This window comes from Propithecus coquereli, unplaced genomic scaffold (assembly GCF_000956105.1).
Source record: "Propithecus coquereli isolate 6110/MARCELLA unplaced genomic scaffold, Pcoq_1.0 Scaffold63, whole genome shotgun sequence".
NCBI classification, from domain to species: Eukaryota; Metazoa; Chordata; class Mammalia; order Primates; family Indriidae; genus Propithecus; species Propithecus coquereli.
In genome coordinates, this window is record NW_012152285.1 from 8,376,428 (window position 1) to 8,402,789 (window position 26,362).

A 26,362-nucleotide genomic window follows, 5' to 3' on the forward strand; every position below is an offset into this window, starting at 1 on the left:
CTGAGGTCCCACAGTCCCAGCCAGCTTCATGCACTTTCTTATCATACATACATGCACTGTCGTTGGAGAAGCCATTTTGCTGAGTGCTGTTGACATACTGCTTAAGCACTGGAATTGGAAGGTAATTGTTGAGACGGCCGGATAGGAATGTCTGTGTTATCTGGCTAGCACTTGACCAATTTGCCCCAAATACTTATTTCTTACTTTTTTTGTGGTAGTGCTCAGCCCATTTGTTAAGAACACCCATGGACATCTCAGGGTAATGCCATGAGTTTCTGGAGCATGAGGATGTCGCCCAAAGCCACAGTCTCCAGCCCCCAGCAACAGCAAAGTTAGCTTTGACACATTCCCCCGTTTACCTAGATATAAGGCCTGCATCGGGTTAGTGGTAATACATGTCCATTACATGTACGCTACACATACATATAATACAGGACATCAGCAAGCTTGTCATTGGTTCTTCTGAAGTTCAATTTTGCTCATCTGACTTTGCATAGATGTGCAGTGTCTACCCTGATGAACAGGCAGACTCAGGTTTTTTGAGATTTCAATCAGCCTTTCTTATCAACAGTACACCTCGACTAGGTGTTAGGAGAGTAAGCTGATTAAAGTCATTTACAGTACAGTGGGGATGACTGATACTACCCCCTCCAATTCTGCTATGTTGCAACGTTTAATTCTACAATATAAACTGAACTTTTATAATATGTTGCCACTGTAGCCTAGTCATCTCTGGGTTTTGTTTTGTTTTGACACAGGGTCTTGCTCTGTTGCCCAGGCTGGAGTACATTGGTGCAATCATAGCTCACTGCAACCTCAAACTCCTGGGCTCAAGCAATTCCCCTGCCTCAGCCTCCTGAGTGGCTGGGACTACAGGGGACTATTCTTCTCTTGCTCCCCGACTGTATTTAGGGCTACTGAGTACACAGGAGGCATGTAGTAAGAATTGACTCACAATGGGAGATGGTAAAGCTGGAGGCAGATTATAGAGCAAGATCTTAAACTATCCTTTTTCCAGAGCAGGTGTAAAAATCTACAGAAGGGTCTTACGTATATTAACTTCCCCCAAGGCTACTACTGTCTTATTGGGAATATTTGGGGTGGTTTACAAAGGGATAACAGTAGTTTTGCCCCATGAGATGGGAAATTTGATATTGTCATTTGTGATTGTATAGGATTCCCAGAGAGTAGACTCAAGCACACTATTGCATGGTGCTGGCTGTGGAGACCACATTTTACTCCGTCCAATTGTTAGTGAGTTTAATGCGGTGGGAAGGAAGTAGACTTTTTTTAAGGCACTGTTTATGGACATAACACATTAAAGTGCAATCATGTGCATTTTTTGGCCAGTTTGCACATTAAAACATGCTGTGAAAGTTCATTGTAAATGCCAAAAGAAACAGGGAGATATTTGGTGTTTTCTTTTTTCTGGGCTGAGACTTTTTTTCCCCTTTCCTTCTTGTAGAAGTGTTGGAATGGTTTTAAAACAGGGTCTGAGTATTTCCATCAATTTCTTCACTTCAAAACCACAGTGAATATAAAAATCTGAGTGTCCCTTATACTGACAAATAGGGTCATTAAAAATCCATGACACTTCTGCTTCGTGCAAGGAACAAACCTGGCATGCCGTATGCATCCCTGTTCTGAATGTTGCAATGGTGTAAATTTGTTCCTGAAACTTCACTTTCTAGCAAATGATAACACTCAGACTGTCCACACCAGTGGTTCTCAGACCTGAACACACATTAAAATCACTTGGGGAGATTTGAAAATGTACTGATGTCTAGGTCTTTCTGCCACTTGAGGTGTGAGGGTGGGGCCTAAGCCTGGGTATTATTTTAAGTGTCCTGGGTGACTGATCAGTGATGGCTGAAGACTATCGTGTCTTCATAACTACTGATTGAGTGCAAGATTCAGATTCTTGTCTCTACTCAGTCCTTGATAAATTGGTTTGATGATTATTGTTTTAATTTCACTCAAAAGATGTTTGACCGAATTCACCAAATGCTTAGACATCTGGAAGATAAAACTGACAGTATCAGTGATCAGCTCTGAAGCCTACCTTAGAAGCCAGTAATGGTTTGGTGTCTTCTACTTCGATGACTACGTCCCGGCAGGGTGGGGCAGACATAAGGGAGACTGCAAGACAAACAATTTCATAATCCAAGATACTGAGAGAAATACAGTGGTGAACATTTTACTGCAAGTTCAAGTTTTACAGCCCTAGGGGGGAGGGTAGAGTTTATTCCTTGATGAAACTTACTGGAGAGGACAACACCTGAGTATAGAAAATAACCCAACAATCCATCATTTCCCCCAAATATATTATGGTTTTAGACATTTTCTAGGGGACTGTATGGTCCATTTTTCTTTAGTTTTGGACAATTAGTCCAGTGCTTATACATAGGAAGCTCTCAGAAAAGAAACGTGTCAATACACATGTCTTTAGAGGGTACAGGAGTGGTGGTTGGGGAACCTACATTTAAAGGAGGCTTTTTTTCTTGGAACTTGTTCCTAAGTCACAGAAAATAAAGCAGAGAAAAGAAGATAAGAGATGAGAAAAAGAAAGGAAAGGAAAGGAAAAGAAAAGCAGAAAGGAGAGTTGTGTATTTCAGGTCTGAAGTTGCAGTGGTTTTCTTGGCCCTTGTTCTCACAGTGTGTGCAGGGGAGAAGGCACATGCCCTGGCTTTATGTACAATTCCCCAAATATCTGTGATTCAGGATTTTGGGGTTAGAGCAAGGGCTCAGAAGTAGCCCCTGAGTTCGCCAGGGTTGGTTCAGCTAAAGGAGGTGCCGAAGTCTCAGCCTGGGGTTGGCTGGGGTGAGAGGAACAGCTCCCTGTTATTGAAGAAGTATTGGGCAGCCAAACATTCAACAGGAGGCAAGAACCCAGGCAGAACAAACTCCACCAAGCCAAGAGAACTTTCTGTTTAGCCCACCTAGGCCACTGACATATAGGACATAAAGGAGGGGAGGGAAGAGACATGTTTAGGTAGGTACCTACCACGTGTCAGGCCTTGGGCTAAGCACTTTATCTACATGATCTCATTTAATTCCACAATAATCCTATCGAATATATGCCATTATTCCTATTTTAAAGATTTAATCACAAACAAATTAAAGATAAGAGAAAACAAGTCACTTGCTTCAGGTCAAACAATTAGTAGCAAGTGGAAGTAAGTAACCTAGATCTGTCTGACCCTAAGGCTTGTGTTTTAACCATCACACCAGAGTCCGGGAGAACAATACAGGTGACACTGGGGAGGCAGGGGAGACTGACATTTGTGGAGCATCTACGGGGTATCAGTTGCTATGCGTGGTTGTTTAATATCCATGTGGCACTCCCAGGTCTATAAGCAGTCTCTATACTTCCCAGGTAAGCGCCCCTGCCCCTCCTGATAAGGGTAACAATGTAGAAGGAGACAAGCAGATGGGCACTAAGTTCCTTCTTATATCATCAGCCCTGCACTTTACCATTCTCATGTAAACAAAGCCTGAGGATAAGAGAAAAAAGTTCTTCCGTGTGCTTCCAACATCAGGCCTACGAGGTATACTCCACTCTTAGCCTACTGCTAGTTTTAAGAAAGTATCAGATTTTCCTCTTCTGGGGCTTTCCAAAGCGTTGACCACACTCTACATTAATTACATAGAATCACTAACCAGGCAACCTCCGCCTTGGGCCCAGCCTAGCCCTGACCCACAGACACAAACAGGTCCACACAAGCGATTCTGGGGCCAGAGACAGTCTGCAGCGTTTGTAGCTTCCTAATGATTTCACATCTTTGGACCAAAGAACTTTCTCTCATGAAAGCAGTAAAAAAAAAAAAAAACAAAAACAACGCTAGGAAAATGATTTCTTTTCATTTAGTAACCCCAAACGAAACAATTCCTACAGTTACAATAATCCTTGTTGTTATAAAAAAAAAAAGTGTTGCTAATTTAGGCATCATCAATTCAGCACAAAATGTTTTGCGTGGAATATTTCTTGATGAACACATGTAGGGTTTTGCTCAAATGTGACTGCGGATTTTTTTTCTACTTCTCTGAATCAGAGATACAGGATGCTCAGACCCACATAGCAGATGAGTTTCGGAAGCCCTGGAAAATCAATATCAAACCTTACGGAAGCTTAAATAGAACTGGTTAGAGGCACAGCTGCTTAAATAGAAACAGTCTTGCAGCAAACGATGATCAGCCGAATGAGAGTGTTCCAGCCTCCACTGGGGTCTAATCTCAAGACTGGGGGTCCTGGGATCTCGTGCACTGATGTGAGTGGCCCAGACCCCATCCCTAACACAGTCCCTGGCACATGGTAAGTGAAAAACAGCTAACTGTTGAATGGGTAGTAGCAATATTGTTAGATATTATTTATTATGGAAATCTAAAGTAAGCATTATGCCCTGCTCTGTCCCTTACACAGTGATCATATGACCTAGTGCAAGTCATTTACACTTTTCCTCTATGGATAACAATGAAACATCTTTCAAGTTACATCACGACAATGTTGGGATGGGTTAATGAGTTGTGACAACAGATGGAAAGCAATTTGTTCTAATTTGAAATAGAAATCTCTTCCCCCAACGTTCACGGCAGGTGGGTACGGGGGGGCGGGGGAGCATCCTTGAATTTCCCCATCAAAATATTTATCGCTCTGGACTGTAACCTCCCCATGTCCTTGTTTGTCTTCCCTGCTGGAGTCTTGCTCCGTGACAGTGGGAACATGGCTGTCTTGGTCCCCTCTGTCCTCCAAACATCTAGAACAGTGCATGGTATTCAGTGAGTGTTTGATACCATTTGTGGAAGGTTGAAGGAAATCGCTTCATCCCCATCACTGATGTGGGAGCAGCCCTCCCTGCTTTGCCAGGCTGCTTGTTGAAAGGTAAACAGGGCAAGTTCATGAAGCACTTAACATTGCCTCAAAAGGAGTCTCCTGTTCATCTGTGAGCAGGACACTTCAGAGGGTCATCCCTTGAGCACTGGGCCCCCCAAAACCAGGTCAGGATTCCAGCCTAGCTCTGCCACTTACCAACCATATTACCTTGGGAAAGTTACATAGCCCACTGGAAATCAAACTGTTTCCTCATTTGCAAAATCTCGACAACAAATGCAGGACTTACCTTGAGAAGGTTTGTAAAGATTAAAGTAGATCCATGCAAGAAAAGCCCCCAGACTTATTTATAGATTTGCATTTTACCTTTTAGCCGCGGCACAATATCTTCCTTTCCTGCATAAGGGTCGCAGCGAAAGCGGTCCAAGTGATCAATGGTGCACTGGCCGACTACGGGCTTCCGCCCAAACTGCCTGTGATCGATGACCTTGATCACCAGCGGAGGCATGTACAACTCCTCCTTGGGCAGTAACTGGGGGGCACAAAGGGAGGTATCGTTTCTCTTTCTTTATAAGACCTGACAAGGACAGCTTTGCCAAAAATTCCCTCAAGGGTTCATTTTGCCAAGTAGCCCAGAGGACTCACAATAATTAGTTGGGTCATTTATGTGCCAGGCAAGCAGCTCAGAGCTTAAGAGCATGAGCTCTCAGCCCGACTGCCTGGGATCAGATCCTGCCTCTGCCAACATGCACTGCATCACTTTAGGGAATCTTTCTAACCCCTCCATGCCCCAGTTATCTCATCAGCAACAGCAGGGTTCTTGAATTACTATCTGTGAAGTGCATGGAACAGTACCTGGCCCACGGTAAGTGCCCTGTGTTAGCTAATGTGATGTGGAACCAGCACGCTTGACCTCTGACCCGTACTCTGCTTCCCAAGAGGGGATTTGCACGAGGCCAGCGAACCCAGGACTTTGGTAATCTAGTAGCCAAGTCCTCAGCAGAATTTAGAAATGGTCAAGAGACAACTGAAACTCCAAGGCAAATAACTGTGGCTGGGAGTCTTTTAGCCCTGGGAGTTCAGTGCCAAAAATGGCATGCTAATTTTTCCTCGACTCCTCCTGGTTCCTCTACATGGATTTGGTGGCCTTAGTGACATTGCCTGACTGGGTAATCATGGGCTGACCCAGGGGCTTGCTGGGTGGTTCAGGTGAATTTGTCTCTGGACTTGTGTAGGAATAGGAGCTGGGGTCGACTGAGTGGCTTCCCTCACCCCCGCTGACCAATGTTAGATTCCAGACCAGAATTTGGAAGGTAGGGGAGGGGTGGAGAGAGGACAAGGATGGGTGGAGTGGCCCAGGGGCAGCACTCTGGGATTCTGGCTGGGAGCATCCAGGTGGCCCTCCATCTGTGGCACCATAGGGAGGAGAGCTTGGGCTTTGGAGTTGGAGGGATGTTTGTCCAAACCCTGGCCACCCATTTGCTGGCTGTGTTCCCTTGTGTAAATTAGTTACCCTCTTGGTTTCCCTCAAGGTGGGCATAAGAGAGGTGAAAATGCCCACCCTGCAGGGTTGAAGACCAAGTGCACAGAGCATGAATGCACCTAGCACTGAGCTACAGCTGCTCTTGTATTAATAGTTGGGACAGTCACTGCAGATTAGGCGGCATGGCCTAACATTCGCAATGAGGTTGGACCAGTCGCTTCCCCTCTCCATTTCCTCATCTGTAAAAAGAGGCTGAACCACATGATCCCAGAGTCCACGAGCAGTGTGTGGGTGACATCAGGGGCAGGAAAATGACCGAGGTGGGGAAAAGAATGGGAAGGTTCTAGGCCTTCCAACCCTTCGAGCTAAGGAAATGCCTTTATTTTTATGTCTTTTATGTAATAGTAGAGTAAAAAAGAAAGATTTTTTAAAAATTTTGTAAAAGTTATGAGTTTAACTGTTTTAAAAATGGAAAGGCTGAGTGACCTCTTCTGGCTCCAAGTATCACAGGGTCTATGGCAGAGGACTGTGAACTGGACCCGATGCTCTCATATTTCTAATAGCCAGAGGGTGCCCTCAATGGAGCGAAGAAGGGGCCACCCCATGGGTGCCTGGAGGTGGGGCACGGTCATGAGCTGTTAGAGCCATGGCCCCATCACCCCACATGGGTTCCCCCACAGCGGCTGCCCCCCGCCCCCTAGCCAGCCAACCCTTATCCGGAGGGTTCTGGTTCTACATCTATAGGCAGTGCATCTGGTCCATGCACGACTAGGAATTAATATTCTGCCCTTGGGAGTTGACCAAAAGCCTGTAATAGTTGAATAGATGGAAAGTTTACTGCAGAAATAAATAATTATTGCTCACAGATATTTCTGTGTCACTGGAGTTGTTTCAAGCTTTAAGAAACCATCACTACAGTGTGAGCATCTAAGGTGGAAAAGTCACTGACAAGCTGGATATAAGGCAGGGTTTTTCTATTTGTCAGATTATGGAAATAAATAAACTGTGTGTGTGTGTGTGTGTGTGTGTGTGTGTGTGTGTGCACGCGCGCGCGCGCGCATGCGCGTGCACATGTGTGGTATATACATTCACATTTCAACACACAGGGACTATGACAGAATGTTGATACTGTACCACTTTCATGAAGAGAACGGAACTTGGAAAGTTGGGCGTCTTCTTAAGGTTTTTGATCACCACCGACTCCACCCTCTCCCCTCCACACTCCACCACAAGACTGGGGGATGTGATAGAGGCCATCTGGTAGTTTTTCATATTTCTTAAGCCCCAAGCTAGAATCTGAGAAAACAATTTAAAGAGAGAAGGAAACCCAGCGTATGAAAAACAATATTCAAAAGGAAAAATTCTGTCTCAATAACTGGCAAAGTCTTTAAGATTAATTTGTGCAGATCTGCCTAGAATATCTTTGAACATTATCCGAGCAAGCCTGCAGGTCATGCGAGGAGAGCGGTTTTGCACCTTTCCTCCTCCCGCCTGAGCTGCTAAAAAAAGCAGGGTTGGTAACAGTGTAGGAATGACATCCTGGCCGCGCCGTCTCACAGCTGGGTGAATGCTGATGAGTTAAATTACCTCTCTCTGTGTCATCTACACGAAGACTGGTCTGAGCATCTCTCATAGCGTTACTCGGGGGGTCAAGTGTAAACTTCCTAACATGGCGTCTGACGCACATGCGTTCAGAAATGAGAGTTGTTTAAAGCCCCCTGCCTCAGGCTTTGAGAACTCTCAGCAAGACAGCCAGAGATGGGAAATCTTGGGGTAACAGCTGCTTGACTGGACAGGGAGAAACCTCAAGAGTAGGGCAGACACCGTCCCTCAGGTCGCCTGGTTAGTACCATCCGCAGGCCGCCATTGCCCACGGCTCCCTCCCCACTTCTGCCTCCGTACACGCCACTCCCTGCTGGCCCGTCTTCCTTTTCCCGGTTCTCTGGCCGACCCGAAAAACTCAGAACTCTGCTGGTTCCCAGCAAACAAGGACTTTCGATCCCCTGAGGAACGTGGGAATGGACTCTCCTTCTTGCTTCAATAAGCCTTCTATGTCCATGAATATCTCAAATTTTTCGACAAAGTCTAAAGGAAGTTGGAGACAGCAAGAAAATATGCCGCACGATTCCATTCCCTACACAAGAGACTCCTGTTCTGTAGTCACACGTGTCTGATCTGATCAATAAAACGCGGGGAGCAGCTTACCTCGATAGCAGTGAGCTGGACCACGGGTCTGATCCCCTGGGGAACCATGTACAGATTCGGAGCCCTCTGAGAGGGCAGGATGGGGAGGTTGGAGCCATCCTGCGAAATAAACATGGCAGTGTCAGTGCTACCTTTAGTTCAAGCAAACGGTGCTTAGAACCATGAGCAGCTGTTTTAAGCCGCTGTGGGAGCGCATGAGTGAGAACACGGCAGCGTACCTTGTGCCTCAGGATCAGCTCTGCGGTGGCAAGGACATCCCCACAGACCTTGTCTCCGTTCCTTACTGGGTGCCAGAGGAGTTTGGGCGTGACGTCCATTTCTGAATGTAGTTTCACCAGAGGAGAGAAAATGCTTCGTCCTAAAAATTCGTCTTTGCCCTAGAGAAACAAGCGATCCTTAAATCCCCCAACAAACATCCCTTCAGATCTCCACCATTCCCCCAAGTCATCTCAGAAATTCTAAATTACCTACCACTTGGTCATTGTCAAAAAGTTCTATGACAACTTTGGGTGGGTTCTGTAGAACGGCTTGGGGTTCCCCATAGATTTCAATTTCATCAAATATAATTGTTTGGTCCCATGTGGGATTCAGGGTTGAGTGGATGATCTCGGTGGTTTTGCTTCGATGGAGGAAGGAGACGTGAGCATATGGATCTGAAACAGAAAAAGGGAGTAACAGTGGGGCCACGGCTAAAGTCTAGCTCCCCAGAGCCACTCGTTGCAACGGCTTCTTTTCCTCTGGACCAATGATCGTGGACTCTCCTCATCCACCTGAAGAGAGGGTTTCTAGGAGCAGACATGCCAAGGCAGGCTCTGGCACTGCAGCAGAGGGACCCGAAATGAGGCCCTGATGTGTACTGAGGGCTCTTTCTTTGGAGTATGTCCCCGCCAAGGTTAATTGGGCACACAGTCTTTTTCTGCAAGGGTACTGCACTCGTGGTTGAATGCAGCCTCTGCAGTCACACACGCTTGCGTTCCAACCCCTCTTCACCCCTGCTACATGACTTTGGGGAAAAATACCTAATCTTCCCTCCTCCACCCAATGAAAGTAATATCTACTTCATGGTATTGATAGGATGAAATGATACGAAGAATGTAAACCACTTAGGACAGAGCCCATCATATAGGGAGTATTTGATAAATGCTAGTTATTATCATTGTTTCTAATGTCGATGGTCATCCATTCATTCAGCAAATATTTATTAAGTGTCAGGTCTCTGAAGTACAGTTGTACCAGGAAAGGCTCAGATGCTCATAGAGTTTACAATCTGAGCATTGTAAAAGCAGAAGACTTTGTTTCACCATATTGAGAATGAACTAAATGCAATTTTTTATATTACAAAGTGATCAATGTTTTCCTTCATGTTAAATAATTTCATCAAACCTTTCTGCAGTTACCTGGGTGCTGATCTATCTAAGCAATAAACTGTCTATTCCGAAATTCTTGAGTAAGCCAAAAGAGTGCTTGGTTTTATATCAATGTAGCAGTGTCATATAAATGGAACTCTTTGCCTTTGCCCTGATGATAAATCTTATATCTCAAACTGCAAAGAATGCACTTAGAGATTTTTGAACCTTTACTCAAGAAATTTGGAAAGGATTCTTTGACTTTCGGTGATGGAGTGCCCCCTGGTGGAGAATATTTGAAAATGTCTTCTAAAACATTTTGGAGATGTTGATTCTTAGGGATAACCTTAAATCTGGTCTAATTTGTAAGAAAAGGAAAACCATTCACAAATGTTGGTTAATATTAGCACTTGGAACATGCTTCACAATTGATGTGAACATACCAGAGTGTCAGGAAAGTGCCTTAAGAGCTGTTTCCATAGGAGGCCCGGGGAAGCTCTGCTGGGCGTCGGGTCCCAAAGAGCAATGCCCCCCAAATAGAGAAGGATGGCTCCTGAACTACCCGCGCTTCCACCAGCAAGGACTCAAGTCCCAGGCAGGCAGGTTCCCTGTCCTTCCCCTCCCCTGCCAACAGCCTTTCCCTCAGACCCAGTCCAAAGGCAACAAAAGCAGCCAGGGTGTCAGCGCAAGGGGTGGTAATGCCCCAGGGTTTCATAGTTTTTGAAATTTGGGGACCAGGCATCAGAGGAGGCCCAAATGGATTCCACACTGCCAAAGCCTGGTGCTGTAAGCAAAGGGGTGAACTGGTTGTGATCTTTTTGTCACCTTAAGAGAGCTATAAAAAAATTAAAGGATCTTAACTTTCCAATCAACCCAAGGGCCCAGGGATAAAAATACAATCAAGTGTATAAATAGAGATCAGAAATCACTCTTCTTGGCGCTTTTTATTCCTTAATCAATTAATCCTTATTAGTGTCAAAAGACCATAGATCTTCTATGTGTCTCTAGCACCCAACAACTTCTCCCAAAGCACTCAGTAATTATTTATCTAAGGACTGAGCAGTTTGCTTCAAGCATACCAAACGGATCTCAACATGAAAAGGGCTTTTGTTGTTAGAAATGACAAAAAGCATCCACTTGATGAGAAGTAGAATCAAGACGGCCCACTATGTAGTAATGTGTAGCATATTTTTTCCTTTACCTGAAAAGCTATCCTTGTCTAAAGCCATGAGGTTTCTGGCTTGATAGATATAGCAGCGCAGATGGTAGATGTAGACTCCTAAAAATAAAAAACCACCAGGATGAAGATTACTTACAAGAAATATAACACTACAAACTGCTATTTTTCTGTAATATTTGGAGATAATACATGTTTCAGATAAATGGGTCACCCCAATCTAGTTCTGCACAGTAAAGAGCACATATAATAATGACAATGTGTCCTACCAAAGCAGTTCTGTTTCCTGTAAAATAAAAACTATTTTTAAAAAATACCATGGTAAACTCCATGCCACTGTGTCAATCAGGAGAGCATTACTCCTGTTGTAAACTACCTGGATTTAGGGTACTGCTTGTCATTACAGATGTTTGAAATGCAACTAGGTCTCCAACAGTTAGAGAAACTGGCTTTCTATACTCCTTCAACACCAGATTTGGGAAAGTTATTTGCTAAAAGTTTCTTTGATGTTTCAAATTCTTCATACTCCTTCTCTTTGTCATTATATTAACACACACACACACAGTTTGAGAGATAGCAGAGCATTGTGATTCGGTGCATAGATTCTGGGAGCTTGACTACTTGAGTTCAAATCTTGTCTCTAGAGCTTACAAGCTATAAGACCATGGGCAAATTATTTCATCTTCCTGTACCTTGGTTCCCTCATCTATAAAACACAATAATATTATCTACCTTATAGGGTTGTTTTGAGGATCGAACAAGCTACTATATGTACAGTTTCTGGTACGTGCTAAGACCTACATAAGTATTTGCTATTATTACAGAGAAGGTCTGCCTCATTCCAAAATCCCAGAAGGTTATCATTGAAACCAAGCTTGATTTATATTTGAGCCTTTTTTTTCCTAATTAAGATAATAATTTGGGGAGCTTACTAGACAGAATGAGTACTTATTAAACAGATTATGTTAAAATCAGTGATTTGACCACCCTTCACCACATATATGATACAGTTTTTAAAACTGTATTTTAAAAAATCCTCTTCTTCAAGTGATGAAAATGAAATTCATGTTTGCATGAAGAGATTCAAAGAATTTTCTTAAAATAAATTATAGAAGCGGAATTCACAAAGTTTAAAACTCACTGTCGAAATCACAAGAAACAATGGGAGTGTTTGCTCCAAACACGGTGGTGGCGCTGTGCTTCTGCTTCTCCCCACTCCTGTCGTCTCCGTCCTCTGTAGTGTCTGCCCCCTAAAGTAACAGACAGAAAAGTCAACGAACACTGCCTAAAAACAAACACTCAAACCAAGAGGCAAGGATCACAAACAAATGGAATGGTGGATTTTACAAGATGTAAGTGTCCAATCACACCATTTTTAAAGATGAATAAGGCCCAGTGACTTCCCCAAAGTCACTTAGCTGGACAGCAGCAGAGAGCCAGCCCTCTTACCTCGAGCCCAGGTTTGCCAAACTCTGCTGCCGAAATAAAGGGGAGAAAAGAAAAAACAGAGCATAAATAAGTGGGTTAGAAGGATGGGAGGAGGAAGAGAAAGAGCAGCAGCCGAGGAACACAGTGAGGTCAGAGTGCAGAAATACAAAAATAGGCTGTGTTTGGAAATGGCTCCTGACCACCATATTGGTTTAGACCACCACCCACTGCCATTTTCCTTCCTTCCACCTGCCTGCCTTTTCTCTCCCTGTCTTCTTTATTGTGCCTCCATATGAATTGTTCTCTAATTTCCTCCCCCTCACATTTGTATATTTAACTTTTTTGGTTTGTTGAACAGTTGCAGTTTCCAAAGCATGATCCAAGGAGCCTGTGCCTGGGATGTTAATTGATGTTACCTGAAACGGGGTCCTGGAACAGATATATTTGGAAAATGTTGGGTAAAACAGGTGTGTCTGCAGTGGTATTTCTTAGAACTTTTCTTGTGTTGATGGTGTATTTATTCCACAAGGATTGTTGAGCACCTAGGATGTGTAACTTTCCCTTAACCTATTTGCAGTATTATAGTACTGGGGTTACAGGGACCTCTACGGAGTCAGCAGTGCTGTATCAACACTCACATATTTCCTCTATACCAATATCATGTGCACTTTGGCTACTTATTACTTACAAGGGCACCTTCAAGTTTAAAGATGGCAGCTGCGCCATGTGTTTCTGAAGGAGCCATTTTTCTCCTCCAGCGTCTGCGGCGAAAGGTATCTGAACTACGCTGTTTCCAGTGAAATTTCCAGCCAATTAAAGATGCATATTCCCAGCCTTCCCGGTCTTCAAATTCTTCCATGGCCTAAAACAGAAGTAAAAATTTTGATGATAATAATAATAGTCCTTATATTGATCAAAACAGGTCATTTGGTCAACCGCCAAATATGTAGTATTAAAATCTACTCCGCACTGTGCTAGAGCCAGGGACACAGCAAAGAAAAAATAAACCAGATAGGCCCCCTTAATATTTTGAAATTAAAAAAAAAGAAAGAAAAAAGCAGACAGGATCTCTGCCCTTGCAGAGCCGACAGACTGTGGGATACAGGGAGAGAGCCAGGTAGGCACAGTAGAACGGATGTTGACATGTGGTGGACATACCCTCAGCAAGGCACCTCATTCACGCTTAGGGGTGAGATGAATAGGTGGATTCTTTCTCAAATTGTTTTCTGTTTTCTCACTTTCTTAGTTCATAAGAACATTGCTATTGCGATATAGCTTGGAAAACATTATTATCTCCATTTTATATATGGAGGAAAAAATGACAGCCCTCCCCTGCCCCTGGTTAAATGCCTTGCTAAGCTAATAGCCTGCCATAACTAATAATTAAAAGAATAGATCAGGGCATATTACTTCTGTAATAACTAATGACTATGGCGCTTTTCAGCTTAAAGAATATTGATACATAATACAAATGATCTCAGTTTTCAATGTTTTATTCTGTTCAGTCAACAAATATGAGTGCCCAGCTACGGGACTGGGATTGCATTAAGGGCTGAGGACGCAGTGAAGAAAAAGGCAGACAAAGTCTTTGCCATCATGTAGCTGACATTTTAGTGGCAGAAATTTTATTTAAATGTCTTAAAAGTATAACTGGATTTAATAAGTGTAAAATAATACTGAATAATATTTAGGATCTTAGAAATAAGAGCTCCATGTGGATAATTATTATTGTTGGGTCTATTTTTTTCACTTTGAATAAATGTAAAATACAGGTTAACCTCAATCTTGGAACCGAACCTCTAGTAATGTTGATAGTGGCAACAAACTGTTTGGCGTAGCCAAGAGTAAGGCAGGTTAGGGACATGATCAAAGTCTCAGAAACACTCATTGGTAGAGCTGGGCCATGTCCCAAGCCTTCTGACCGATGGCTCAGTGTTCTTCCCACTTCACTTGGTGCTCTCGTGTGGAAGGAGAGGGTCAAGCACCTCTAGAAACTTCTCACCCCATCATGATGGGCTAATTCAATAATAAAGACTCATTCAATCATCAGCTCATTCATGCTACTATTAAATATATTATCTATTAGTAGCACATTCCTGATTTAGCAAGGAAGATACAAAGATGACTATGGCTCCATTTTTGCTCCCAAAAGCTCACTATCCAATAAAAATAACTTCGTAGCACCTACTAGCATTAGATATTTTGTGGAATAGAAAGAAAGAGTTCCTGTTTGGAATTAGCCTAGCCTGGGTTCAAACACCAACTCTGTCACTCACTAGACATGGGCCTAGAGCAAGTTTGTTTAAGCTCTGCGTTATCTGTAAAATATACATAAAATCCAGACCTTATAGATTGTAGATGATGCATATTCAGTACCTGGCATTATAGAAGGACACTTCTGCACATGCCACTTACTGTTATTCTATTTAATTTATTATTATTCCCTTTAAAGCTCACAATACCCTAATTAGATAGGTATAGATATTATTCCCATTTTGCAGATGAGAAAGAAAGTGAAGTTAGGATTTGAATCCTTAGATATCTTGTTCCAAGTCCTGAGCTATTACACTGCTATATTATGCTGCTAAAATAATTTCAGTTTCTTTTAACAGCTCTAGAGCAGTTCTAAACATTTTGCCTCTGGATCACCCGGAAGGGTTGTTGAACTACAGATTGCTGGGTCTATCCCCAGAGTTTTTAAATCAGTAGGTTTGGGGTGAGACATTTCTAACAAATTCCCAGTTGGGGCATTGCTGTAAGGGTGGGCACAATTTAAGAACCCTTGAGTGCAGCATTAAGCCCTGGATTTGCAAATGGCTTCAGCAGAAATTTCTAGTTAACTGGAGCTCTGTGTGGTCTGGAAGGCAGAGCTCCCCAGTCCAGCTCCCTTCCCCTCTTCTCTTACCTTTGCAGTACTTGAAGCCGTCTGTGTTAAATCTTTCTTGCGTTTCCGGACCAGCCTTCGCCGCCTATGAGTGTGATACATTTTCTCTGCTGCAACCCAGGATTTGGGCTTATTATCAGGAGGAATGGTAATTCCATATTCCCAGCCTGGAACAGAGTGTGTGAATGGTTACCCAAAAGATGCATTTGTCAGATCACCAAATAAACCTCCAGGAAATAGTCACCGTCTCTGCCCCCAGACATTCTCTGGTGCCATGACTGCATGCACGGCTCCTCTCACTTTGCTGGGATTCAGCCAAACCAAATACAGCCTCATTCCCCGGCTCCCTCCTCAAATAACTCCCTTTGTGCTGTGGAGTTCTCCTTCATTTTTTATGCCTCTAGTCATTCACGGTAATTCGGCATATCTAAGCATAAAACCCAGTTCAAGAGGTAGAAGGAGACAGTGGGAAGAGTGTGGGTCATGTAGTCACACAATCTGGGTTCAAATCCCAACACTACCAGGTGCTGGCTGTTTATGAAATAAGTTTCCTGCAAGTTGGTAACCTACCTAAGGCCTAACTTCCCCGTGATAAAGGCAAAATAAATCTTTTTATAGGGTTACAGTATCTTAACACAATCAAAATAATGTATGCAAAGCATGAGGGCCATACTTAGCACATAGTTAATGCTCAACCAATGCTAACGATTATTCTAAGACCTGCTGTGTGCATCAAGATCAGCAAGGAACTTGATTTGAAATCTTCGATATCAATATTAGTTCTTTCTATGCACTATTCCCTCTTATAAAGAAAAAAAATCAAATTTTCTTTGATTCAAATCTTGACTTCGGATTACTATTCATGGAAAAGATCTACACCACTACCAGAAGTTATGTCAATAATCTGCATAGGGAACTTTTAAGGTATTTTACAGTTCTCCTTTCTGAGCTTGGGGGCCCCTGAGTGGGATGTTCCCAGGGAGATTATGGGGTATGCTTAGAATAGAGAAAACCCACATTCCAGCTCCCTCCTGAATACCCATCCTGGATCCCCAAGTACCTCAAAGCCCAACCAGTTGGCCCCCATCACTGGATATTTTTCATTTTTTTAAATCAACAAGACCAATCAGACAAGCATATTTTTTACTCTCAACATCCCCCCAACCCAGCACCTGTCCAAGCATTTGCTTGTCCGTCAGATTCTACATTTGAATAGTCACAGATAGCACCCCATGACCTAGGCACCATAGACTAGCAGAGGTAAAACCCCACCCTCCCTGCCAAAGAACCTTTACTCTGGTTGACAAGGCCCTGCTGCACATCCCCTGGTCAGGTAACAGATGCGAAATGTCACCTTTCTCATCCACTGCTCGATTGATGTCATACGCCCACGCGTCATCTTCCCATTCCCAACCCGGAGGACAAGTCAGCTCGCTGGGTGACGCTGCTTTATCACCGTTCTTTAAAAACAAAAACCAAAAGAACAAAAACAAAGAAGACAGGTAAGCCATAGTGTCAGCAAGATGAAAAGGGTGAGATATGGTATCTCATGCTTAACTACAGTATCCACATGTTTACTTAGCTACCACCCTAGAGATCCATTTCACTCAAGAAAAACCTCTAACCTTTATCTACGCATAATTGCTGCATAAAAATTGTTTAAACTCCCTTCTGTTTTTCTATTAGGGAATAGCGTTAAGTTGCACCACGTAAAATTGCTGTCTTTGTAGGTCAAAGTGGTGGAATCTCAGCAGTTTCATGTGGTTCAACTCAATATTGTAGAACACTGCAACGATCTTTATGAGGGGTTGTTGAGAAAAGAACCCATCAGAGAATGGATAAAACATTAAAGATGTGTTTTCAAGTACAAGGAAATGCTACTCGATGCTCATGATGTTAGTCACACAAGATTGAGCAAAGATTATGTGAAATATTGGACTTAAGTTTGCATAAAACTGATAGACAGTTGTGAAAAGAAAGTTCATAAGTAAAAGAACTAAAGGTAGCCCATAAACATGTGGAAAAACACTCAGCTTCACTTTAAATTAAGAGAGTGAAAATCGAAATAACGACAGGATACCACTTGCTCATGTATTGGCAAAGATGATATAGTGGGATGGTGAGCGTTTAGGCAAACAGCCTTCTCTTACACTGTTGCTAGAAATACAAGTTTATAAAACCTCTTTGAAAAGCAAATTGGCAGTATTTATCAAAATTTTATATATATTTAAACCTCAAACAAGCAAATCCAAGGATCTTTCTTACAGATAAACTTTTATAAGCAAATAAAAATGTATATATAAGGATGTTTACTGTTGCATTGTTTATAAAAATCAAAGACAAGGAAATAAAGCACCTAAATGTCCGTGAGGAGGGACTTAATTAAATAAGTAAATTAGGTGCATATAATAAAACATTCTCCAGTTCTCCAGGGTTTTTTTTTTAGAGACAAGGTCTCACTCTGTTGCCCACACTGGAGTGCAGTGGTCTGATCTTAGCTCACTGTAACTTCAAATTCCTGGGTTCAAGCAATTCTCCTGTTTCAGCCTCCCGAGTAGCTAGGACTACAGGAGTGCACCACCATGCCTGGCCAATTTTTAAATTTTTTGTAGGGACAGGGTCTCACTGTGTTGCCTAGGCTGATCTCAAACTCCTGGCCCCAAGCAATCTTCCAGCCTCAGCCTCCCAAACTGCTGGGATTATAGGTGTGAGCCACAGCGGCTGGCTCCAGACATTTTTTTTTAAAAGCTCATAGATCTATATGCATTGATATCAAAGGATGTCTAAGATATATTATTATGTGAAAAACACAAGCTGTAGAACTCTATGTACAACACAATTCTATTTAGGCAGGGAAAAAAGAAGTTATATACCTATTATCAATGGCTATCTTTGGGTAGTAGAATACAGATCAGAGGGAAGAATTACTTTTCATTTCCTTTAACGCTGTTTGCATTTTTAAAAGACAGAAACATTTCATTTGTTAAGATTTTTAAAACTAGTTAAATTATAAATAAATATTTACCCTAAAAAATTCACATGACCCAGACTTTACCATGTACCGACATCTGGTGAAATGAGCTCAATTTCTATTCCATAGAAAGTAACTGTTGGCTGGGCGTGGTGGCTCATGCCTGTAATCCTAGCATTGCAGGAGGCCGAGGAGGGAGGATTGTTTGCGCTCAGGAGTTCAAGACCAGCCGGAGCAAGAGTGAGACCCCATCTCTACTAAAAATACAAAGAAATGAACTGGACAACTAAAAATACATAGAAAAAAATAGCTGGGTATGGTGGCGTGTGCCTGTAGTCCCAGCTACCTGGGAGGCTGAGGCAGGAGGATCTCTTGAGCCCAGGAGTTTGAGGTTTCTGTGAGCTAGGCTGATGCCATGGCACTCCAGCCTGGGCAACAGAGTGAGATTCTGTCTCAAAAAAAAAAAAAAAGAAAGAAAGTAACTGTCGTGGTATTTGTGTGGCTTAAGTTATGAGTGGAAGACTGTTCAGAACATAAGATGGAGCAGAGAGAGGGTGAAGCCCGGCCTGGTGGCTGTGGGTTCCCAGCAGATCATGATTCAGAGGTGATTGCGTGGGAGGGTTTCTATTCTGAGCAGGCTGCTCACCGCATCTGTGTAGGTGTCCTCTGCTGGCTTCCACTCGCCCCCGGGGTAGCGACTCTCATTCTGATAGACTTCATCAGTGAACTCCGTGTGACCTGCATCCGCCTCAGTCAGCAAGCTGCAGAAACAGCCCCCGGCAGCCCCAGTTACTGCCAATGGCCAGGCAGCATCCGCGCCCTGGGAGTGGTACCAGCTCCCTCCTCACCCTATCCCTCTTGGTACTCCACTCCAAACTCCTCTTTGTACTAATTGCTTTTGACATTCCTTTGAAGAAAGGGCCTGCTGGAACCATGCGACCTAAATTACAGAGAACTCCTCGAATTAGCAAGGTTGCTCCTTCTTGGTAATTAGGGTGGGGACTGGGAAAACAGTGTTGTGGGCAGCTTCTTCTAGGGACCGTGTTTCTGTTTCAGTTCAGGGCTGTTCAGCTTTCTCTCGACTTGGCTTACAGTTCAAAAGAACAGGGAGTTGTCCCCCGCATGGCCCCTGTTTTTGAAAATGGAGTGGAGACAGTCTCGTGAAGACAAGTGTGGAAACGTTTACTCAAGGCTTGCTGGATCTACGTAACGCAGACCGAAGGGAGGAGTTCACATTTTCTGGGTAGTTCTTAGACAGACAGTCAAACCAGGTCATTTAAGACTCCACACTCCATTTGGGCACTTGAGAAATCCATACTAACTCTCTGCCATGACAATTTTCCTCTCGGATTTGGAACTATTTTGACAGCTCAGAGAGGAAAGCACAGACTCAAGTCTCCTGCCAAGCACCCACTCAAATGAGGGTTCTTTTTCCTTTACTGTCTCTGCATCTTTCCCTGCCATCCCCTCCCCTAGAATCAAGCACTGTAAGGGAATCAAACAACAAAGAGTCCCAACCATTTGTCTAACTCAGGTCTGTCCATCACTTCTCTGGGCCCCAGAAAAGGAGAAGAAGAGCCCTGGCTGCTGCCTCCAGCATCCCATCCAGCCCGGACATGCTCAGCCTTCTGCTTTTTCCATCATGATTCCCCCTGCTCTTCCCCTGGCCTCACTAACCTTCCTTCCCTCTGTCCAATGCAAATCTCGTTTTTCTTCTCCTCACCCATCTCCCCCAAGCCCATTCAAAGCAAGCCATCCTGAGTTGAGAGCAATCATGTGCAAGCATTGGACCGTCACAGGCCTGCGTCTCACTCCCCCACCCCCCAACCCTTGATGCCTTTGTGAGTATAGGAAACAAAGGACAGAGAGACCAAACTCTGGTTGGAGGCCTTAAGATCCCATGTCACAAGCTTGTTTTCCCCAAACTTAAGTGTGCTGTCATGAGGCAGCAAGAAGAGGGAGTGCTAGCTCTAACGCTGTTGGCAACATCTAGAAACCAGGCTTCAGTGTGCCCTAGACTGTAGGAGATGCACGCTTTCCCCCTCTACTGTTTAGTTTTTCTTTCTTTTTAATAACTGCTTCTGAGATATAATTCGTTTGCCATGCAATTCACCCATTTAAGTGTACCTTCTAGTGCTTCTTGCAGGCATTTCAGTATAATAGTTGAATGCTGGTTTGGGTGCCCTGAGTAGACTTGGACTCTACCCCAGCTTTACTGCTTACAGGCTGTGTGCCTTTGGACAAGTTACTTAATCTCTCTAGGTCTCAGCTTCCTTGTTTGCACAGTGGAGATGCTGCTACTTCTTGTTGGGAGATAATTCTCTGTGAGTCTCTTGCATTTCTGCACATCTTGCCAGCTGAGGCACTGACTGCCTATGTTATGGACTATCTTTTCAAGAACATTTACATGCGGAACAGTTTTGGAAGACAGAGATGGTCTCACTCCAGAGCAAAAGGCCAGCCTGCTTACCGCCCATTATAAAACACTTGGGTTCCCTCAGCTCAGGGTTCCTCTCTTGTAACTCAATCCACTGCATGTTTAAGTGTCATCTGGCCGTCTACATGTCATCCTGTGGGAACTGGGGCATGGAGAACTAGAGAAAATGTTGATACTCTGGTATTGCTATTGCTGTGGGCAATAAAGTCCTTCTTATCTGACCCAGAAGTCAAGTGTCTCCTGCTGGCATCCATGAAACTGTGGCAGGAGACCTTGTTAGTTTCAAGTAGGATACAATCTCAGACCCGTCACAATGTGCGCCACTACCTCTCTTGTAGGGCTGTAGTCAAGATTAAATAAGATGATGCCAGTGCCCATGGGACACTGATGACAGCTTTCAACTGTCTATAAATTTCCGTAGACTTACTCCTTAAGTTACATAAATATTATCAAGAACGATGACGGAAACAATCCATCTAGTAATTTCTAGGGAAAGTCTTCATGGTATCCTTTTTTTTTCTCAGAAAATGGAACACTTACCTTCTTTGAGGATCCACTATCCAATCTCCTTCCCATTCCCAGCCTTTTGGAGGCAAAAAGAATTCCCTCTTGAGCTTTATTTTTCCCGTCACATCAGAAAATTTATGACGTCCCACTAATCCGGAGGTGCCCCATTTTCCAAACATGAGAGCTTGATTTTCATACTAATAAAAAAAGAAATGAAATTGGAGAAATATCATCAGAGAGCAAGAAATAAAGCCAGCCGATAAATGTTCAAGTTCATCTAGGACTTAGCCTAGACAACCACAGAAAGCAAAAAAGCTTTATGCTCAGAAGGTGTAGACCTAACTTGGGCTGTTACTGATTTGGCAACTTTAAATAAATCATTCATCTTTCTAAGGCTTGGTGTTCTTGTCTGAAAACTGGGGATAACACTACCTCTCTTATAGTGTTGTTCTGTAGTTCAAACATGCAAATGATTATGAAAGTGCTTTGTAAACAGTGATATACCATGCCAGCTGTTTCTGTTATTATTCTGAATGGTTCAAAATAGTTCTTTGAATCTTATTGTTTAAATACTTATAAAAGTCCTCAACTTATGAGTGTGTAGATTTATAAAGTTTATTTGTAAGTCTACTGCTTAAAACTTGGGGCACGTTTACCCACTGAAACAATATATAATTGATGGTATACTTCCCAGGTAGCCTACAAAAAACTCATCTGAGGCCGGGCGCGGTGGCTCACGCCTGTAATCCTAGCTCTCTGGGAGGCCGAGGCGGGTGGATTGTTTGAGCTCAGGAGTTTGAGACCAGCCTGAGCAAGAGCGAGACCCCGTCTCTACCAAAAATAGAAAAGAAATTAATTGGACAGCTAAAAATATATAGAAAAAATTAGCCGGGCATAGTGGCGCATGTCTGTAGTCCCAGCTACTCAGGAGGCTGAGGCAGGAGGATCGCTTGAGCCCAGGAGTTTGAGGTTGCTGTGAGCTAGGATGACGCCATGGCACTCTAGCTCGGGCAACACAGTGAGACTCTGTCTCAAAAAAAAAAACTCATCTGAAACATGAAGGTCCATTAGCCCCTTATTGGACCTAAAAGTTATGAGCCTTAATCCCCTCCCAAGCATGGCAGGTAGACCAAGACCTTTCTGGGAAGCAGGTTTAGGAACAGTGGCAGACTCTGGTTTCCAGGGCATTCCTTTCCAAGTTAGAATTTATTAATGTACCATGGTCTGCTCTTCACTCTCTCAACCATAGAAAGGGTTCAGGTTTGCCTGTGTGGTGCGTGTGGATGTTTGGGCTCAAACTGAAATTTCCGTTTTTCTACTGATGACCCCACTGAGAAGATGATGTGCACGAGCCATAGCAAAGTTTTTGGCTGAAAGACGAGGAAGGAGATTCGAGAAGGGGCCTGATGAGGAAACTGGGATCAAGAGGACGCCATAGTGCTTCCCTCAGATGCTGGCTCTGAGGCTGCAGGGAAGATGAGCTTCAGACAGAAGCTAAAGGGGCTGTTATCACAAGGGACAGTGAGCCTTGGGGACATGTGACAAGGACACAGAATGGAGGAGCAAAACATTCCTGCTGCTTCTGCTTGGAAACCAGCATGGCGCTAGTAAAATCTAGGCAAGGACCTTGTGTGGACAAAAAGGCAGCAGCAGTGGAGGTGGAGCCTCCAGTGGCTTTGAGGGCGGTGGCCTGTAGCCAGCAGTGGTGAGGCAGGACAGTAAGAAAAAAGGATTCCTGAGCAAGCACCTCACAGACCCCCAGAAATTACGGGAGGAAATTTTGCAGAGAACTAAATTCTGGTATTAGCACACGAAGGCAAGAACCAGTAAAATTCCCATTATTGTTATTAACGTGCCCCTTCTGGTATTCAGGGGCAAGTCACACAATACAACTGAAATGGGCGGGCCATCTCTCTACATGAGTTGAAGCTTGAGCTCCACTCCATGCAGGGAAGGATCTGGAAATGGGAAAGAGCAGAAGGGAACCCTGGGCTGGTAGGTCATTGATCAGAGTTAGCTTCTCCGGGCTTGGCCGCAGCCACAGAGCTGGAGGGCAGGTGAATGCCAAGAAATCCTGCAGGAAGGCAGAAACAAGCCTCCCCTTATGTACCCCCTGGTGTCCTCACCCCACACCACCCAGATGGCTGGACATCAACATCCTCCACTCAGGGCCTCCCCAGTGACCTCTAGCACACCCTCTGTTTATCTCCATTAGCACCTCCAAGCCTGAGCTGTAAGGATTTGTTTGTGTGTGTCTCCCACGCTTTCCATTGTTTCTTAAAGTGGTCCACTGATGCTCCACATTTACCTCTGGTGCTAATCCCTAACCTAACCCAAGCTACAGAGTCAGAATCCCCAGGGTGGCTCTGGGTGTCTGCACGTTTAACAAGAAATCCAGTTTTACAATCATTGCAGGAGATTTTGAGATCCTTGAGGACAAGGCTTGGCTTCTTCATCATCTTCAGCACCTGGCTCAGTGCCTGGTGTAAAGACACCACTCCCTAAAAGCTTGGATGGACAGATGGATGGATGGAGGGATGGATGGATGCTTGGGTAGATAAATTCTGTCATCATTTATCTGTTCACTCAATACCTATTTATAGGGACCAACTACATGCCAGGCACTGTTGAATGAATACAAAGTAAAAATAAAAGATGGCCATGGGTTTCTTGCCCAGCAAGCAGATCAGAAACACAGTCAGGAACCAGTTGTTAGGTATAGTAGTGGGCAGCAGGAACAGGTTTATAGATTAGCTAGGGGGAAGATAGTTTTTCCTCACGGATTTTGAGCATAGAGGCCTATCTGTAGAGTGGAGTTCATCTGAAAATTGTCAGAAGAGACCCACCAAATACATCTTGTAAATTTAAATCAATAAGCACTTTGAGTTAAAAACAGTATAAAAATCAAAATAATTCTACTGTTAGCCATAAAAGTTTGTGAAAATTGTTTTCATTAGTTTAATTGTAATGACACTTTCAATTAACTAAGTGGATTTTAAACTCAGTGAAGGTTTTTACAAATTATCTCTTGTTTCTGAAGTATTCAGGCAGCATTTTCTTTGTCCTTGGGCAAACTTCCCCTAAGTGTAGGATGGATCTCCCTGGGCTTAAAGACCCTCCACCTCAAGCAAGCTTATTAAGATCTGGATATCTTAAGTATCCCCTTTCCTGGGTTGGTGCATAAGTATGTGTGAATGTGTGTCTGAGTGTGTGTATGTGTAAGTGTGTGTGTCTGAGTGTGTGTGCTTGTGTGTGTGCCTATGTGAGTGTGTGCATATGTGTGCGTGTGTATTCTACTTAGTACCCCACCATCAAGCACCAGTATGACTATTATTGAATTCTAGCTTTGAAAACTAGAAGGGCACCCATTTTCAGTATTGCTGGTGAGACTGGGGTGGAGGTCACCTCTTGGAATTATCACACAAAGGCATTAATCACCCTGGTGCATTCCAATGTTGACAATAAAACTTCAAGAGGATCTTCTCCTATGCCCTTAGGTTAAGGTCTCTTGGATGGGGTTTCAGGTGGTGGTAATGATGGCTGTATGTGCATGTTTTCCCTAAGGGTGCAAAGTAAAAGTATCCCTTCTCCCACCAAAGAAGAAAAGATTGCAATCTCATTAAATGTACCATTTCAGCAAAGACGGTGAAATTTCCTTCTGCAAAACTATTAAACTTCTTCTCAACAGCACTTAAGCCCAGCCAGATGTTCACTCGCAATTCCACAGGCACCTTTGGCCCGTTGTTTTTTTCCTGCGGATACTGTGAGGTGAACAATGACATGTTAGGTTATATCGGGCACAGCATGGACTGTGACATTAAGTTAAAGCCAAAAGCAAGACTGAATCATTGCTGACACGAGTCTAATTTTATGTTTGCTTTAGTTAAAATATTCCAAATGACCCTACAGCAAAGATTAAAATAACTAAAGCAGAGAATCGGAGTGTGATCCATGGATTCCTGCCTGAGACCTTTTCAGGAGGTCTACAAGGTCAAAATAATTTTCCTAGTAACACTAACATGGTATTTATCTTCTTCACTGTATTGACATTTGCACTGATGGTGCAACAGCAATAGTGGCTAAAACCCCTGGCACTGTGGCAGGAATCAAGGCAGTGACCCCAAATTGTACCCAGTAGTAATAGTAGAAGTAATAGTAACTATGCAATCTCAGTAAAGAAAACAAAGTGCCAATTTTACTAAAAATTCTCTTGATCAAGCAGTGAAAATTATTATTCTTATTAAATTTTGACCCTTGAATACATGTTTTTAATATTTTATGTGATGAAATGGGAAGTACACACAAACCACTCCTGCTGCAAATTAGCATATGATGGTTTTCTTGCGCAATTTTTGAGCTGTAAACTGAACTAGAGTTTTTAAAAACGAAACACCATTTTTACTTAAAATGATTGACAGACAAATATGGTTATTCAGAGTTGAGTATGGGGCAGACATATTCTTTAACATACAGTGAGCCTCTCATTTCAAGGAAAATAGCTGTCTTTGTTTGTTACCAATCACAAAATTCAAGCTTTCAAGTAAGAAATATAGTTTTGGAAAACTTGTATCTGTCACAGTGAGTTTGATAGCTTCCCAATACATAAAGACTTTTCTGATAAGTCATATTAAATGTGATTTTTTTTTCAATATTGTAAGATGAAATGCATCAACATTAGGAAGATCTGCAAAACTCAGTGAACCAATGTTTTCAAATGATCATACTTGAAGTTACAAAATCACACATGGACAAGAGTCATTCAAAGTTCAGGAAAGTCCAATAGATTTTAATGTAACTGAGTATGAAAAACTTATTGATAGTTTCAGATTTCACATGACAACCTTTTAAAAGGTATCAGCTGAGTTTGGCGTTATGTCAAAAGTGAATATCCACAATTATCCAAAAAGGTTACTATAATACTCTTTCCTTTTCTGACTACATATCTCTGTGAGGCCGGATTCTCTCCATATAATTCAACCAGATAACTTATTCTATCAACTTAAATGCATGAGCAGATATGGGAAGCCAGTTATGTTTCCTGCTAAGCAAGACATTAAAGAAGTTTGTAAAATTATAAAATATGATCACTCTGCTTT

General features: G+C 43.1%; 1 protein-coding gene across 2 annotated transcripts in view; it reads right to left on the reverse strand.

Annotated features, from left to right (window-relative positions):
• The window catches only part of MYOF (myoferlin), a 149,570-nt gene that overhangs the window by 28,809 nt on the left and 94,399 nt on the right, over positions 1-26,362 (reverse strand). For both annotated transcript variants that reach the window (XM_012659733.1, XM_012659732.1), the window contains 14 exons: positions 24,896-25,027; positions 21,300-21,463; positions 18,969-19,083; positions 16,706-16,811; positions 15,373-15,518; positions 13,156-13,329; positions 12,181-12,289; positions 11,064-11,141; positions 8,988-9,169; positions 8,735-8,893; positions 8,517-8,615; positions 7,446-7,607; positions 5,195-5,360; positions 2,063-2,139 (listed from right to left, as the gene is read on the reverse strand). In XM_012659733.1, coding sequence (XP_012515187.1) covers positions 2,063-2,139; positions 5,195-5,360; positions 7,446-7,607; positions 8,517-8,615; positions 8,735-8,893; positions 8,988-9,169; positions 11,064-11,141; positions 12,181-12,289; positions 13,156-13,329; positions 15,373-15,518; positions 16,706-16,811; positions 18,969-19,083; positions 21,300-21,463; positions 24,896-25,027 — 1,869 coding nt within the window. The remainder of the gene's footprint in view (positions 1-2,062; positions 2,140-5,194; positions 5,361-7,445; positions 7,608-8,516; positions 8,616-8,734; positions 8,894-8,987; positions 9,170-11,063; positions 11,142-12,180; positions 12,290-13,155; positions 13,330-15,372; positions 15,519-16,705; positions 16,812-18,968; positions 19,084-21,299; positions 21,464-24,895; positions 25,028-26,362) is intronic.